The sequence below is a fragment of the Setaria viridis genome, chromosome 8 (assembly GCF_005286985.2).
Source record: "Setaria viridis chromosome 8, Setaria_viridis_v4.0, whole genome shotgun sequence".
Taxonomy (NCBI): domain Eukaryota; kingdom Viridiplantae; phylum Streptophyta; class Magnoliopsida; order Poales; family Poaceae; genus Setaria; species Setaria viridis.
Window position 1 is genome coordinate 41,531,140 of NC_048270.2, and position 17,979 is coordinate 41,549,118.

Here is a 17,979-nt window from a genome sequence, read left to right on the forward strand (position 1 = left end):
GTCCATGAGAGCCTAATGTCCCTTTTTGTGATCCGGAAGTATCAATGAGATGTTCGATGGTATATCTGGTAGTTTTGTTTGGATTGTTCCCACAATACTCATAACTCATAAGATGCTCCATTGTCTATCTAGATTATTCTCATGGTATTAATTAGATATTCCATATGGTGTAATTTGAACTATTCCCATGATATATGTATGAGATGTTCTATGGTGTATTTAGGATTGTTCCTATAGGATCCATGAGATGTTCCATGATGTATGTTGTCATGCAATGAAGAAACAAACCTTGCACGCCACTAACAACTTCTTTTGTCAGATTTGGCTTATATATATAACTGAAAAGGCTGCTTATTTCTAAATGAAAACTAATATAATTAGATTATCTCTAATTGGCAAATATTATGTCTTGCAATGAAGAAACAAAACTAATATAGCGTGTATGCATTCACATCAATGTGGGTGTCGTTGTAATTTGCAGCTTGTACATATGACACGAGGACAATCAACAATGTGGACTGCAAGTTACTTAAAGGTGCACTGAAATGTGAGGGATCTTTCTACTCCCATACCTGCAATCCTAGCTTCACTGTGGCAGTAGTTTAATAGCAAGTGCTCTTGTTAGTAGGGAGTACGACTGAGAGAGATCCAGGACAAGTACATGGAACCAAACCCCTGGGCCGAAAAGAGAGACCTGCTGCGGCTACAAGTAGATGAACTAGTGCAGTGTTAGCTGGGTCGGCAAAGCAAAGCCAGCCAACCCAAACCCATGGAAGAAAGGGACTTGTGTGATGTGTGTGTAACTGCATGTAAATAAAATGAAAAGAAACCACAGCTAGCTGCAGATGTGGTGGTGTTAACACATTTCCTACCGCAGCGCAGCCTGGGTAGCCTTGGCGAGCAAGGCTTGTTCACCTAAAATTAAAAACGACATGGCAGCTGCAAACGCAACACCTCCGAAAGGCCATTATAAGCGTGCGTTGCCCTGTCATTCCATGCACACGGGACACTGCATGCCGCACAGTCTCTTCCGCTTCCTCTGCCTAGCTCGCTCTGCACCCATGCATCGTCCGATCAACAGAGAAATGGCGGCCGTGCCCGGATCACAGCGTTGTCTCGTGCGGCTGCTCCTGATGGCCAGCTTCGTCCTGCTTCAGGCTCTCAGCGCCCACGCCATTACCCGCCATTACAAGTTCAATGTGAGGTCCCAGCTTAGCTTTCCATCATCACCGTTTCTCTTCGTGTGCTGCATAGTACTGAACAAGCTAATTATTACCACTCTGCATCCGCATGTTAAGGATTAGTTTAGTCAAGCCATCCGATCCCAAGATTTATTGCGCCAGCTAACCAAGGTTGATCAGGTGCTAGCAAAAATAAGAAAAAAAATATAATGGCAGCATATGGATTGGCTTTGTGCAGGTGGTTATGAGGAACGTGACACGCCTTTGCTCGACCAAGCCCATCCTCACTGTGAATGGCAAGTTCCCAGGACCAACCCTCTATGCAAGAGAGGGTGATAATGTTCTTGTCAAGGTTGTCAATCATGTAACTCACAACGTCACCATCCACTGGTAAAGTAGCCCATGGTCACACTCACACCACGCTTCGATCGAGCTCAAATTTGCATCTCAGCTCTGTTTTCATCCATGCCTTTCGATGGCAAACAAAGATGATATATGCAGCATATGGAGTACATGCATGCATGTATAGCTTGCTAACTGGGTCATCAATCGTAAATCAGGCATGGAGTAAGGCAGATCCGGACAGGGTGGTCTGATGGACCAGCATACATCACACAGTGTCCGATCCAGCCGGGCACCAGTTTTCTGTATAACTTCACTGTTACTGGCCAACGGGGTACGCTCCTCTGGCATGCCCACATCAACTGGCTGAGGGCTACCGTCCATGGCGCCATTGTCATCCTCCCCAAGCTCGGTGTGCCCTATCCCTTTCCCACTCCCCACAAGGAGGTTGTTGTTGTGCTAGGTACGTAGTATCTGATGGATGGTCTCGCTCTCATGCATATGTCAGGGTTCATATATAATCTCTAGCACACAATGAGCAGCAATTCTTCGTAATGTTCTGCAGGAGAATGGTGGAAAGCAGACACAGAAGTGGTGATCAACCAGGCCATGCAACAAGGAGTAGGACCTAATGTTTCCGATTCACACACCATCAACGGTCACCCTGGTCCACTGTCCGATTGTGCCTCCTCGCAAGGTACATGAAAGAACTGTATTACTTATCCAAGAGTCTGTGCACCTTAATTCTTCCATTTCTACTAGAATGCCAAAACAAAGGGGCCTTCCTGATGCATGTTCAAAATTAACTGGACAGATGGATTCAAGCTAAACGTTGAAAATGGCAAGACATACATGCTCCGGATCATCAACGCTGCTCTGAATGATGACCTATTCTTCAAGATTGCCGGGCACAAATTCACTGTGGTTGAGGTTGATGCAGTCTATACCAAGCCATTTAAGACTGCAACTCTGCTCATTACTCCAGGCCAGACCACCAACGTCCTCCTCACTGCTGATCGAACTGCTGGCCGCTACCTCTTGTCAGTTTCTCCCTTCATGGATGCCCCCGTGCAAGTTGACAACAAAACAGGCACTGCTACCTTGCATTATGCTAACACTATCTCTGCCACAGCACCGCTCACTCTCATCAAGCCACCACCTCAAAATGCCACCACCATCGTCTCAAAATTTGTTGAGTCCCTCCGTAGCCTCAATTCAGAGGAGTACCCAGCCAATGTGCCACTGACAGTAGACCACTCCCTTGTGTTTACCGTTGGCGTGGGTGTCAACCCATGTGCAAAATGCATTAACGCAACAAGGTTGGTTGGAACAATCAACAATGTGACGTTCATTATGCCATCCACACCAATTCTACAAGCACACTATTACAACATTCCAGGGGTGTTCACCGATGATTTCCCAGCAACACCACCACACAAGTTCAACTATACAGGAAGCGGCCCCAAGAACCTTCAAACCATGAAGGGAACGAGGGTTTATAGGTTGCCATACAATGCTTCAGTGCAGGTTGTACTCCAGGATACAGGGATCATATCACCTGAGAGCCACCCGATCCATTTGCATGGTTTTAACTTTTTCGTGGTTGGGAATGGGGTCGGGAACTACAACCCCAAAACCTCTCCCTCCACGTTTAACCTCATTGACCCCATTGAGAGAAACACCATCGGAGTTCCTACCGGAGGTTGGGCAGCAATCAGATTTAGGGCAGACAACCCAGGTAAGGATTCCTAAATTCTAATTAGCATTTCACAGATCAAAGTCTACTTCTATTTCCTAACATGAGTTGCTATGTTCAAGGTGTTTGGTTCATGCATTGCCATTTTGAGGTGCACACATCATGGGGACTAAAGATGGTCTTTGTGGTGGACAATGGGAAAAGACCTGATGAGACTCTTATACCACCACCCAAGGATCTTCCTCAATGCTAAGAACAAGCCTCGAAGACTACCTCAGAGTAAAGTTGACTACAAGAAGAGTAATTGGCTTTGGTCCAAGATATGGAAATTAAATGGAGTCATGAAACTTAGAGTAGTGGTGGTCTGCTGACATGCTCGGGACAGTGCTTTTGCTTGGCTCATTCTGCATGCTGCACATTGTATTTGTTCTTTGGATTGTTTGCCAAGATAATGTGTAAAAGACATTAGGTTCCAACTAGCTTTTTCCGCCACCAATATTTCCCCCTTTCTTTAATATATGGAACTGTACAGGGCGGAGCCAGGATTTGAGGTAAGGAGGGCAATGGACAAAGCAAAGTAGAACCGATAGCCATGTGATTATGGATTACTTGCGGCAATGTCAATTTGGATAGCGGCGGCGGCGTGGCCGCGGTGGCGACGCGTGGTGTCTGGTCTTCCAGTGGTCAGTCCGGCAGTACCAGCATCGCGCCGTCGCGGTATCTGGTGAAATGGCGAAGGAGAAGACTGAAAGACCAAAGACGAACAGTCGAACGGACAAAGTCACGACACTTGATGCTTCGTATTCTAAATAATAATGAAGGGAGAAGATGAGCAACAGCTAGATAGGCTTAAATGGGCTGCTTCTTATTGGGCCTTAAAAACAATTAACGTTTGGAATGAATGGGAGGAGGCGAGGAGCTGAACAGCTAATACGTACATTGTGCATGTATATTTATACCAGAGTCTAGAGGGTTAATAGCGCGTTAGAGGGTAAAAACCCCTTCTTCTTCCTCCCCTCTTTCTTTCTCTCTTCTCTTGCCTGTGCCGAAGCTAGCTAGGCCGGTTGGCGCGCTGTGCGGGAGGACAGGGCCCACAGTAGCGGCGTGCATGGTGGGAGTGGCCGGTAGCGATGCTTGCACACAACAGGGGCAAGGCAGGGCGGGTTGGTCGGCTAGGGATGTTGCGTGGCATGTGGATCCTACTGTTGGAGAGAGGAAGGGAGAAAGGGACATGGAAAGGGAGAGGGGTGAATTCCCGTTTGTAAAGAGGAGTGGGAGAGTGAGAAAGGGGAAAGGGAAATAGAAAGGGATCTGCTGGAGGAGGTTTTCTGCATTAAATCCCCTTTATGGTTGAAAAAGAGGAAATGTGTGAAAAGGAAAAGGAGATCTGCTGGAAATGCTCCAAGCTCAATCGAGAGTTCCAAGGAAAGCATGTATTGGTGTTCTAGAAGGAAGTCAAAATACAATTGATTTTTGGAAGTTATAGAACATCGCTTACCTTCTAGTCGTGAGCAACATTTTAAGAAGATATACAATAATGGTTTTAACATCAACTTAGTAGTCGAGCAAAATGAACAAAATGATAATACAAAAACTTTTTTTGATGAACAATATGGCAAAATCATATAGTTATAGAAAAACACTCAAGACAAGCAAATACTCCCATGTTTGCTGAGGCTAGGCTAATAGTAGGGATATGCATGCCACTCAGATAGCGATCATCCCAGGCTAATAGGGGAACTGGAGTCTCCCTTGTCCCATTGGCTGGCCTACTACTATGCTGCGCCAGGGCCCGACAGCTTTGGCGCTGCATTGGCTGGCCTTGTGCGCCATATCTATCCTCCTTCACAGACCTTTGTACTATTCCAGAAGTGGCGGTACTCCCCACTTGACATGTTCGGTCCGCTGTTATCATGGTGAAAGGAGCTTTATGTGCTTGTAGCCTAAGAGGAGCACGGAGCGAATTAGCCAAATTTAAAATATTTAGTCTATGGCTTCCACTAAAGTATCAAATATCTAAATATCTAGATGTGCATATATAGTTGATATAGTGAAACTTCCCACCAAAAAGCATTTTGCAACCTAGAGCCGATCCTACCAATAACTACTCTAAGAAAGTAAAGACATTCAAGTTGCAAGTATAAAATGTGAAAAATGTAAAAGAGTGGGTTAGGAAGGATGCAAACTTAGCACCATAATTTATCCCGTGGTGTCGGTAGACAAATGCTACCCCTAGTCAACATTGGAGCTCCACCAAGGATATGCTTCCGGTCACCAAGTCCCTCCCGGTCAAGGTCTCGGTATGATTTTGTACTTAACTTGTTGGTATCCTATCTATAAAGAGTATAGTTGTTATGCTATTTCGATAGTATGCTATGCCATGACTTGCGCTCTATTAAGTTATACTCATATGCTTAGGCTGAATCTATCTTACCGCATAGGTTCATTGTGCCTTCAAGCTTGCTCTAGCTCTATGCCTATCGATCATCATGGTCGGGGTTCCGGAGGGGCTAGAGTAGTGATCACGTGTACGAGCATGGTGCTCGGGCGTGTTGGGATCCATCGAATATGACTGTGCACCATGGTCTGAGGGGTAGGCGGCAAATGGTGACAGCCATGCCCGTCCCTTGTAGTCCCCCACGTTCGGGTATAGTGTAGGAGTTCTGAAAGATACCTTGCCTTGGCGGACCAGAGATGGGTATTCTCCCCGTAATGTTGTATGCCTAGAGTTAGCTCTAATCATGTGCTTGTACGACCCTTGCTAGTATAGATAGATGCCACTAGGACCTCATGTATGCCTTGCTCCCACTAACATTAGGCTTATTTTTTTATTCTTTATTCTTGAGATTGGCTGTGTGTGTCAGTGTTTAGACCCGACAACCTACCAAGGGGGTGCCCGAGGTAGTGTTTTGGTTGGTGGGGCTCGTTGAGATCAGGAACTCAAAGGTAAATGCATACACATGATTTAGATAGGTTTGGCCGCTAGATTGCGTAATACCCTACGTCCTGTGTGTTGATTGGATTGAATTGCTTTAGAGGGGGTCCCTGCCTCACCTTATATAGTTGAGGGCAGGGTTACAGGTCGGTTGGTTACAAGAATACTAGTCGGATACGACTAGAAGAAGCCTACCCTATTACAACAAGTACTTTACTAATCCTCAACTAGTTCCTATCTTTCCATGTAGACTACACCATCATGCACTATGGTCTCCATGTCAGATGTGTCTCGGTATCCAGCCTCATATTTGGGCCTGTCCAAACCTTCTGGTGGGTCCACAGATGTATGTACGACAATGTGTGTCACATTACCCTCATATATTTATCCTGGCTTACCCCTGCCTGAACTTTGGTGTATTACTTAATCTTATTATCTTGGATATGTATCCAATAAATCCTTTTACACCAATGTAATCCTTTGGGAAAATATAAATATGATACCCTAAATACTCTCCGGGTGAAATGCTACATTGGTATATATGTACGCTTGCGGATTTGTTCGTAACGTTAATAAATACCAACACTGGCCAGCCACCAAGGTCCCAAGGTACCAGCGCACCAAGCTTACAAATGTTGGTTCACTTCTTGAACCAATCACAAGGTAGCAATACCTTTCACTCACTCTCTCTAAGCCTATCCTAGCACTAATGTCTCTCTAAGCTTGTGCTAATTGCCTTTGGATGATCACTTTTGCACTGTTTGTGGTATGGATGTGTTCTTGATGTGTCTTGCACTTCAATAGACTCTTTGTAACGCCCGCAGAAATCACTAACTAAAATCACCCGTTAAAAACCGTCTTTAAAAATCTTTTTACCGTTGAGCTCCCGGAAATCGGAAACCTTCCCGGTGATTTCGCCGTCCCGGTACCCATGCCGACCCCCACCTATCCTTTTATCTGTGCCGTAAATCTCGTCGTGCGCCGTCGTCTGACCGCCGTGCGCGTGCTCCGACCGCGTGCCGAAATCACCGCCGGTCCCCTCTTTCTCTTTCTCCTTTTTCCCCTTTTCTTTTCCTTTCTTCCTTCTCCTTCTTTCTCCTTCCTTCCTTCTTCTCTTTCCTCTCTCCTTCTTCTTCCTGGTTACTGGCGCCACTCCCTCCGGCCGGTTCCCCTCCCTTGACCGGCCCCCCCCCTCCCCGGCCTTAACTCCTCCGGCCGCCGGCCGTACCGGCCGCCCGGGCCCTGCCGCGCCCGCGCCCGGCGCGTGGCCGCCAGCTCCGGCCGCCCGGCCCCAGCAGGCACCGCGCGACGCCCGCGCCGAAGTGGCCGCCCGCCCCGGCCGCCCGCTGGAGCACGCCATCGTCCGGCCCCTACCGACCCCCGGCGCCGCCCGTTACCCGTGGGAGCACGCCACCGCCGGCCCCTACCGATTCCCCGGCGCCGCCCGCCACCGCCGCACGCCATCGCCGGCCCCACTCCACGCCGGCCGCCTCTCCCTCGCCGGCCTATAAAAGGCCCGGCACACGGCCAACCTCCTCATCCACCAGCACCATCACCGCTCCCTACTACAAGCCACCGCCGCCGCCACGAGCTGCCGCCGCCCCCTTTCTCCGCCCGGAGACCGACGCCCGGTCGCCCCTCCCCACTCCTCCCCAAGGTGAGGGGCAAAACGGGGCCCCCTCCTCTTCCTCCACCACCCGCCGCCCCCGGCTCGCCGCCGGCGACGCCCGGCCGGCCGGCCGCCGGCCACTTCTCTTCCTCCCTCTCTCTCTCCAAGTTCCTGGAGAAGAAGAGAAGATTGCCTTTGATTTTAGATCCGACCCCCAAGTTTACCCAAATTACACATAAGCCCCTCCACTTCCGAAAGAAATTACAAATAGGTCCCTGGTTACTGTAAATCAGCCCTTAAGCCTCCGTTTAAGCCCCTAATCCATGTTTAACCCGTCATTTCATGCGCCAAACTTTCTCCGATTAACCCCAAACTTTACCACGTCATCCTCCAGAATACTTTCGCTGATCCATATCCAAATTTCCCAAAAATAATCCCTCTACCTATTTTCCGTTCGCGTTTCCTGTTCGGAGCTCACGGTTAAAAATCGTTTCTCTTTTATTTATTTGTGTGTCTGTTTGTGTGTGCCGTAGATCGCTGATTGCCCGAGGAGGAGCCCGAGGAAGAGTTTGACCGCGAGCCTGAGCCCGAGGACCAGTACCGCGAGCCGGAACTCCCGGAAGGCTTTGAAGACGGCAAGTCCAATCTCACCCTTTGATGCATACTTAATACCTAGTTTTTCAAACACAACCTATTCGCCTGTTTTACAAAATGCATATTATTTCACCGCAAGACATGGTTGGATAGCCACCCCGTGATTGATATGAACATTCCTTGTTGTCCTATGCTTATCTCTAAATATGACTCGCTCTGTTTTGTTGATAACCGCTGCTAGAACGCTTAGGAATTTGATACTCAAATGCAATCATTATTACAATGGTGTTTTCAGAAAGTAAACATGTGTGTGCGTCCAAGTAAGAGGAATGGCTTTTGGGTTCGGGGAAAAGGATGTGTAGACGGGATGGATGGGTGTTCCTTGTGTGGATGCCACGTTGTTGTGCTCGTACCTTGGTGGTTGAGCAATGTCGGGAGATATCCATCCGGTTGTAATTAAGGACCGAGTTGATGTGTCATCTTGCCTAATTCCACTATCGTGCAACTACTCGACCGTTGTATGGGCAACGGCTTAGCATAAATCCCACTAGCTGGAGGGTTAGTCCTCAGGAGTGCTGGTGAGCAACGGGAACCCATGGAAAAGGAGTAAGATCTTGGTGACTTAAGTCCCGGTTACGGTCTCCTGGACGAGCCGTGAACCCCTTGGGTGTTTCCGCGAGAACTAGCCAGTCTTAGCTAAGGTGGGTAGTGGCTTCGTTAGGATCCGTACCGTCACTAAGGTGATTGTGCTACGGTACCCTACTTGTGGGAAAAGTGTACACCCTCTGCAGAGTTAACACTTACCCGGGTAGCCGTGTCCACGGTATTGGACGAATTACGGCTTGGTCACATAACTAGTGTTTGGGCAAGAATGTCATGAGTGTGTGTGTGTGTGTGGAAATTCAGAAGAGTCCGGCAGTTGTGCCGTGCGCTATGACGGACGGGGAGTCCGATAGCGATAAAAGCTTGGATCCTTTGTGTAGGATCAACCCCACTCAATGTCCTGGGTATTAAGGGAAAACTTTACAAAAACCCTTTCGAAACGATCCCCTGCATGTGTTAAAAAAAAATTTAGCTTTTCCGCAAATAAACTCTAGCCTATCCTTGTTATACTTGTGCATAAACTTGCTTGTATCCCCTCCGTGGATGGGGTTGGACTTGTTGAGTACGTTAGTACTCACCCTTGCTTCATTGCTACAGAGGAAGACCCTGATTTCGCCGCAGAGGACCTCGAGTAGAGGTTGTGTCCGCACCCGACGCTGCTTGTGGTGTTGTCCCGCCCAAGATGCTGCTGCTGCCGTGTAGTCCCGAGTGCTGTCTTTTGGCAGTCGCTTGGTTAGCCGCCGTTATTTATTTACTGTTTATTGCTGCGTGGCTTTCACGCCCACTCCCTCGGGAGTTGTACGGTAACTGAATTATCTGTCGAATAAATGTGTTATCAGCCTCCTGGGACTGATATTTGTATCACATTTAGTCTCTACTTATGTGGGGACGCTTCAGGTGGTATCAGAGCCGTCGTTGGCTGTAGGACGCGACCTTAGGACCGGATTATCCCTTTTTGAACAAAACAAAAGAATTACAAAATTTCTTCCTACCCTTGCTCTATTGTAAAACTAATTTGTGCCCCGGATCTTTTCCAGATGGCCGAGGAAGGATGGGTCAACAGCCACTCCCTGGAGGAGCCTGGTTTTCCCAGATTGTTGTTCGCCTGCATGGACCGCCTTGGGATTTACGAGCGTCCGGAGTACACCAGCAGGGAGTACGAGGACCGCGGGACCCCTCGGTGTGAGATGATTATCTACATCGGGTGGAGCAGCCGCTATCCGGATATCCAGCCATGGAACGTGACCGCCACCGGCTTCCGACACAAGGATACTTATCAAGTGGCAGCCCGGAAGGCCCTCCGTTTCCTGTGCCAGATCTATGAGAGGCACATCGGCCGCACCCCGATGAGGTTCTACCCGCCTGTCAAGAAAAACCGCCCGGTTTGGCTAGCCCGGGTACGGACCTTGGAAGGACGTGGACAGCGCGAGGATGACCCCACTGTGCTGCACATGGCTGCCTACCTTCTCACCTTGTATGAGCTCTACGACGAGCAGGCTGCTAAGTTGAAGCAGCAGATCCGTAGGGCCGAGGACGCAGAGGTTATGGTGAGGAGGCTTCAGGTGAAGTTAGCCGCTGCCGAAGCCCGAGCCGCAGCCACTCAAAGCAACGAGGCCATTGCCGTTGAGGCTCTCAAGGAGGCTGAGGATCGGCACTCCAAGGAGCTGAAGGATGCCCACCTCACTGCTCGTGCCAGAAGGAGGATGGTGGCCATCGAGGACGACGAAGCTCCGATCCTTGAAGGGATTCCCATTGTCCCAGGGCCCAGTAAGCGGAAGAGCCCGGATGCCACCCCGGCACCACCACCTTCAGAAAGGAACTCCGAGGTGTCGGATGGAGTGGTTCCCGAGACCCCTCCCACGGGCGGGACTCTAAAGGATGAGGTGCTGGCCCTTCTCATCCCATTGGAAGATCACTCAGTCCAGGGAGAAGACTCGCCCCGCGAGTAGTGTGCCAGCCAGGTTTGCCCAAGGAATGAAGCCGTCATGGTCCGCAGTTTAGAGTTGTACCCCCAGTTGTGTTGTTGTAACCGGTCGTGTAGTGCGTGTTTTGGCCTTACCCCAGCAGTGTTGTACCCCCCCCCCCCCCCCGTGGCAAAATAAATAAAATCGTTTGTGCTTGTTGCTTGTTAGTCTGTGTGTTTGTCGACAGGAGGTGGATTCTGTCTCTTCAAAAATACGAATTAACCACTTTAAAGATCACTAAAATCCAAATCATACTCTCATAAAAAGGTCTCACTCAATCTGCAGATGCCGCCCAAGCGTGCCACCAGGACTTCCCCAAGTCAGGCCCATGCCTCCCCCAGTGCAGAGAGGCAGCCTGAAAGGCAGGAGCCACCCCCAGCAGTACTTCCTGAGGAGCAGGAAGTAAGCCAGCCAGAAGGAAGGGGAGAAAGCCAAGTGGGAACACAGCAGCCACCACCCCCACCGGTCATCGATCTGGTTCAAGTGATGAACAACCAGACCCTTCTGCTGGAAGCTCTAGCCAACGCCGTTACTCGCCAGAGGCCCCGCGGGCAGAATATGAATGAGAAGTTGACGGACTTCCTCCGGACCAAGCCACCCACTTTTGGCGGGTCTGTCAACCCTTTGGATGCAGATGACTGGCTGCGCGTCATCCAGAGGAAGCTGGAGCCCTTTGGTTGTGAGGGCAGGGACAAAGTTCTCTTGGCTGCACACCAGCTCACTGGGACTGCCCTAGCTTGGTGGGAGAACTACTGCTCTGCCGCCCAGGATGCCTCCACTATCACCTGGGATGAGTTCGTGACGGAATTCTATCGCTACCACATTCCCGCCGCCACCATGAAGCGCAAGGCGGATGAGTTCCGTGAACTCCGCCAGGGCAACCGATCTGTGGAGGAGTACACCTTCCAGTTCATGGAGCTGGCCCGTTATGCTCCGGAGGAGGTGGACAAGGATGAGAAGAAGCAGGACATGTTCAAGAAAGGCTTGAACGCAGAGCTGAGGACCCTGCTCACTCCTCAGATATACCCCGACTTCAACACCCTGATGAACATGGCCATCTTAACTGAGAGGGCCAAGGCAGAAGAGCGGAGGGACAACAAGCGTCGGTTCCTGGAAAGCAAGGCGCACCAGCAGGACCGATTCCAGAAGCCAAGGAGCTTCGGTCACCCCTTGCCCAGGTCCCAAGCTCCCATGCATTATCGGACCCAGTCCCAAGCATCTGGTTCGCATCAGACTGCCGCCCCATTCAGGAGCCAGAACTCTATCAAGGCCCCACAGAGCAGTGCCAGCTAGGTTACCAGCAATGGTAGGGCATGCTTCAACTGCAGAGAGCCAGGGCATTTCATCGCCAACTGCCCCTATGCCAACAAGCCAGCAGCATCAGCCTTGTCCAACTCAGTAGCTGGGCCCAGGGCCGCATTGTCAGGAGCCAACCGTGTGCCAGTCCGCAGCAGTGGCAACCCCAGCAACAACAACGGCCAGCAGATGAGGCCGCCCCAGCAGTCATTCGGACGAGCCCGCGTCAACCACATCGGTGCGCAGGAGGCTCGCGACGCTCAGGGCGTGGTACTCGGTGAGTTCCTAGTCAGCTCAATCTTGGCAACAGTACTTTTTGATTCTGGAGCATCACATTCCTTCATATCCTCAAGCTTTGTGGAAAAACATCGTATACCTACAGTACTACTAAAGTTACCCCTATTAACCCGGACTCCTGGAGCTGACATCCAGTGTCGGCTAGGTTGTTCTCGGGTAAGGATCAATTTAAGTGGGGTAGAGTTTCTAGCGGATCTGGTAGTACTTAAGTCTAAGGGGATAGATGTGATCCTTGGAATGGACTGGTTAAGCCTGCATGACGGTCATATAGGGTGTGCTGATAAGGTAGTGCACCTGACCAATAGAGATGGTGTGCAAGTGACCTGTCACACTAAGGGAAGTGGTCCAGACCCCATGGTGTTCAGCATGGAGACCAAGGCCATAGAAGAAGTCCCGGTAGTGAGTGAATACCCGGACGTCTTTCCTGAGGAACTACCTGGAATGCCCCCTGACAGAGACATAGAGTTCGTAATTGACCTTGTCCCCGGGACCTCCCCTATAGCCAAGAGACCCTATAGAATGGCAGCCTCAGAGTTAGCCGAGCTGAAGAAGCAGTTGGGAGAGTTACAACATAGTGGTTTTATCAGGCCCAACTCATCCCCGTGGGGAGCCCCCGTGCTTTTTGTCAAGAAGAAAGACGGAAGTATGAGGATGTGCGTGGATTATCGCGCATTAAATGAGGTCACCATTAAGAACAAGTACCCCCTCCCTAGAATAGATGACCTGTTTGACCAATTAAAGGGAGCCAAGTATTTCTCCAAGATAGATCTGAGATCGGGGTATCATCAGCTCAAGATCAAGGAGAGCGACATCCCGAAGACCGCCTTTGTCACCCGCTATGGTCAATTTGAGTTTACCGTGATGTCCTTTGGATTGACCAATGCACCGGCTTACTTCATGAACCTCATGAACAAGGTGTTTATGGACGAGTTAGATAAGTTTGTCGTAGTCTTTATTGACGACATACTTATCTATTCCAAGAGTGTTCAAGAACATGAACACCACTTACGGGTGGTCTTAGAAAAATTGAGAGCCCACCGACTCTATGCTAAATTCAGCAAGTGCGAATTTTGGCTTGAGAAAGTGGCATTCCTTGGTCATATCTTGACCGCGGAAGGAGTAGCAGTTGACCCTGAGAAGGTGGAAGCCGTCTCCAACTGGCAGCAGCCCACTAATGTTAGTGAAATCAGAAGTTTCCTGGGTTTAGCTGGATATTATCGGAGGTTTATTGAGGGATTCTCCAAGATAGCCCGGCCCATGACAGAGTTGCTCAGAAAGGACAAGAAATTCACCTGGACCGAGTCATGTGAGCGGAGTTTCCAGGAGCTGAAGAAAAGATTGACAACAGCCCCAGTGCTGACCTTGCCAGATATCCAGCAAGACTTCGTCATCTACTGCGATGCATCTCGACAAGGATTAGGCTGTGTCCTCATGCAGGATGGGAAGGTTGTGGCATATGCTTCCCGACAGCTTAAGCCCCATGAGCAGAACTACCCAACCCATGACTTAGAATTTGCAGCCGTAGTGCATGCCCTCAAGATCTGGAGACATTACCTGATTGGGAATAAGTGTGAAATCTACACCGACCATAAAAGCCTAAAGTACATCTTTACCCAACCCGATCTGAACTTAAGGCAGAGGAGGTGGCTAGAGCTGGTAAAAGACTACAACCTGGAAATCCATTACCACCCCGGCAAAGCTAATGTTGTAGCTGATGCCCTAAGCAGAAAGTCCTATGGACAGCCCGGACCCGAGAATGTCCGTCTACGAGAGGAAATGGCCCGGTTGAATGTGCATATCATTCCCCAGAATGCTAGCCGTAGGCTAAGTGTCCAGCCCACATTGGAGGATAAAATCCGAGAAGCCCAGGGTTCAGACCAAGACCTAGTAAAAATCCGCAAGCAGACCGGAGAAAATAAAGCCCTGGATTTCAGGGTAGATGACAAGGGAACCTTGTGGTATAAGAACAGAATTTGTGTCCCTAAGGACGGAGAATTCCGGCAAACCATCATGGATGAAGCCCATAACTCAGCATACTCTATTCACCCCGGATCCACCAAGATGTATATGGACCTAAAGCAGAAGTACTGGTGGAATGGGATGAAGGCAGACATAGCTCAGTTTGTCGCCCGGTGTGATACCTGCCAAAGAGTCAAGGCCGAGCACCAGAAGCCAGCCGGCTTGCTACAACCCTTGCCTATCCCGGTTTGGAAGTAGGATGAGATCGGCATGGATTTTGTAGTAGGCTTGCCCAGAACTCAGAAGGGAAATGACTCCATATGGGTAATAGTGGACCGACTCACCAAGGTTGCTCACTATCTGCCTGTACGGACCACCTACGGTGGAGAAAAACTGGCTCGACTCTACGTCGACAACATAGTGAAGCTGCATGGTGTGCCCAGCCGAATCGTCTCGGATAGAGGGACTCAGTTCACCTCTAGGTTTTGGAGGAGCTTACAGAAAGCCATGGGCACCAAACTGGATTTTAGTTCAGCTTATCACCCCCAGACCGATGGCCAAACCGAACGGGTAAATCAGATCATGGAAGATATGTTAAGGGCGTGTGTCCTCACCTATGGAAAGGATTGGGAACAAAGTCTACCCTATGCAGAATTCTCATACAACAATAGTTACCAAGCCAGTCTAGGCATGTCACCATTTGAGGCTCTTTATGGTAGAAAGTGTCGGACCCCTTTGATGTGGTCAGAAGTCGGAGAGCGTTCCCTGGTCGGACCAGCTTTCATCAAGGAAGCAGAAGACCGTGTAGCAGAAATCCGAGAGAAGTTAAAGGCTGCACAGTCCAGACAGAAGAGCTACTCTGACAAAAGAAGATGAGAATTGTGCTTCAATGAGGGAGATTTTGTCTACCTCAAGGTATCCCCGATTCGGGGTACGCGAAGGTTCCAGGTGCAAGGAAAGCTAGCCCCTCGGTATATTAGACCATACCAGGTGTTAAAGAGAGTTGGAGCCGTAGCATACCGCATCCGACTGCCTGAAGAAATGTCGGATATACACCCGGTATTCCATGTCTCCCAGCTAAGAAAATGCTTGAGAGCACCGGAGGAACAAGTACCGGTGGAAACAATAGACCTACAAAAGGACCTTCGGTATCAAGAAGTACCCGTCAAGATTTTAGACACTGTCACCAGAAGGACAAGGAATACAACAGTCCGGATCTGCAGAGTACAATGGAGCAGGCATGGCGAAGAAGAGGCCACGTGGGAACGCGAGGACGCGTTAAAGAAGGAATTTCCCCATCTCTTCCGGACTCAGTCGAATCTCGAGGACGAGATTCAATTTAAGTGGGGTAGGTTTGTAACGCCCGCAGAAATCACTAACTAAAATCAGCCGTTAAAAACCGTCTTTAAAAATCTTTTTACCGCTGAGCTCCCGGAAATCGGAAACCTTCCCGGCGATTTCGCCGTCCCGGTACCCATGCCGACCCCCACCTATCCTTTTATCTGTGCCGTAAATCTCGTCGCGCGCCATCGTCTGACCGCCGTGCGCGTGCTCCGACCGCGTGCCGAAATCACCGCCGGTCCCCTCTTTCTCTTTCTCCTTTTTCCCCTTTTCTTTTCCTTTCTTCCTTCTCCTTCTTTCTCCTTCCTTCCTTCTTCTCTTTCCTCTCTCCTTCTTCTTCCTGGTTACTGGCGCCACTCCCTCCGGCCGGTTCCCCTCCCTTGACCGGGCCCCCCCTCCCCGGCCTTAACTCCTCCGGCCGCCGGCCGTACCGGCCGCCCGGGCCCTGCCGCGCCCGCGCCCGGCGCGTGGCTGCCAGCTCCGGCCGCCCGGCCCCAGCAGGCGCCGCGCGACGCCCGCGCCGAAGTGGCCACCCGCCCCGGCCGCCCGCTGGAGCACGCCATCGTCCGGCCCCTACCGACCCCCGGCGCCGCCCGCTACCCGTGGGAGCACGCCACCGCCGGCCCCTACCGATTCCCCGGCGCCGCCCGCCACCGCCGCACGCCATCGCCGGCCCCACTCCACGCCGGCCGCCTCTCCCTCGCCGGCCTATAAAAGGCCCGGCACACGGCCAACCTCCTCATCCACCAGCACCATCACCGCTCCCTACTACAAGCCACCGCCGCCGCCGTGAGCCACCGCCGCCGCCACGAGCGGCCGCCGCCCCCTTTCTCCGCCCGGAGACCGACGCCCGGTCGCCCCTCCCCACTCCTCCCCAAGGTGAGGGGCAAAACGGGGCCCCCTCCTCTTCCTCCACCACCCGCCGCCCCCGGCTCGCCGCCGGCGACGCCCGGCCGGCCGGCCGCCGGCCACTTCTCTTCCTCCCTCTCTCTCTCCAAGTTCCTGGAGAAGAAGAGAAGATTGCCTTTGATTTTAGATCCGACCCCCAAGTTTACCCAAATTACACATAAGCCCCTCCACTTCCGAAAGAAATTACAAATAGGTCCCTGGTTACTGTAAATCAGCCCTTAAGCCTCCGTTTAAGCCCCTAATCCATGTTTAACCCGTCATTTCATGCGCCAAACTTTCTCCGATTAACCCCAAACTTTACCACGTCATCCTCCAGAATACTTTCGCCGATCCATATCCAAATTTCCCAAAAATAATCCCTCTACCTATTTTCCGTTCGCGTTTCCTGTTCGGAGCTCACGGTTAAAAATCGTTTCTCTTTTATTTATTTGTGTGTCTGTTTGTGTGTGCCGTAGATCACGGATTGCCCGAGGAGGAGCCCAAGGAAGAGTTTGACCATGAGCCCGAGCCCGAGGACCAGTACCGCGAGCCGGAACTCCCGGAAGGCTTTGAAGACGGCAAGTCCAATCTCACCCTTTGATGCATACTTAATACCTAGTTTTTCAAACACAACCTATTGGCCTGTTTTACAAAATGCATATTATTTCACCGCAAGACATGGTTGGATAGCCACCCCTTGATTGATATGAACATTCCTTGTTGTCCTATGCTTATCTCTAAATATGACTCGCTCTGTTTTGTTGATAACCGCTGCTAGAACGCTTAGGAATTTGATACTCAAATGCAATCATTATTACAATGGTGTTTTCGGAAAGTAAACATGTGTGTGCGTCCAAGTAAGAGGAATGGCTTTTGGGTTCGGGGAAAAGGATGTGTAGACGGGATGGATGGGTGTTCCTTGTGTGGATGCCACGTTGTTGTGCTCGTACCTTGGTGGTTGAGCAATGTTGGGAGATATCCATCCGGTCGTAATTAAGGACCGAGTTGATGTGTCATCTTGCCTAATTCCACTATCGTGCAACCACTCGACCGTTGTATGGGCAACGGCTTAGCATAAATCCCACTAGCTGGAGGGTTAGTCCTCAGGAGTGCTGGTGAGCAACGGGAACCCATGGAAAAGGAGTAAGATCTTGGTGACTTACGTCCCGGTTACGGTCTCCTGGACGAGCCGTGAACCCCTTGGGTGTTTCCGCGAGAACTAGCCAGTCTTAGCTAAGGTGGGTAATGGCTTCGTTAGGATCCATACCATCACT

At 50.5% G+C, this 17,979-nt stretch overlaps 1 protein-coding gene across 1 annotated transcript; it reads left to right on the forward strand.

Moving 5' to 3' along the window:
- Positions 1 to 980: 980 nt before the first annotated feature.
- LOC117866668 (laccase-22) lies at positions 981 to 3,774 on the forward strand. Its single transcript, XM_034750944.2, has 6 exons — positions 981 to 1,199; positions 1,420 to 1,571; positions 1,742 to 1,986; positions 2,089 to 2,220; positions 2,338 to 3,261; positions 3,342 to 3,774. Exons 1-6 carry the CDS (start codon positions 996 to 998, stop codon positions 3,470 to 3,472), a joined length of 1,788 nt encoding a protein of 595 aa, XP_034606835.1. The 5' UTR covers positions 981 to 995; the 3' UTR covers positions 3,473 to 3,774.
- The last annotated feature ends 14,205 nt before the right edge of the window (positions 3,775 to 17,979 follow it).

Excerpts from the sequence above, each read along its gene's own strand:
- LOC117866668 (XM_034750944.2), top strand. The coding sequence starts at position 996 with ATGCACACGGGACACTGCATGCCGCACAGTCTCTTCCGCTTCCTCTGC. Across the intron at positions 2,221-2,337 it reads CGATTGTGCCTCCTCGCAAG|ATGGATTCAAGCTAAACGTT; the intron begins GTACATGAAAGA and ends TTAACTGGACAG. Across the intron at positions 3,262-3,341 it reads ATTTAGGGCAGACAACCCAG|GTGTTTGGTTCATGCATTGC; the intron begins GTAAGGATTCCT and ends GCTATGTTCAAG.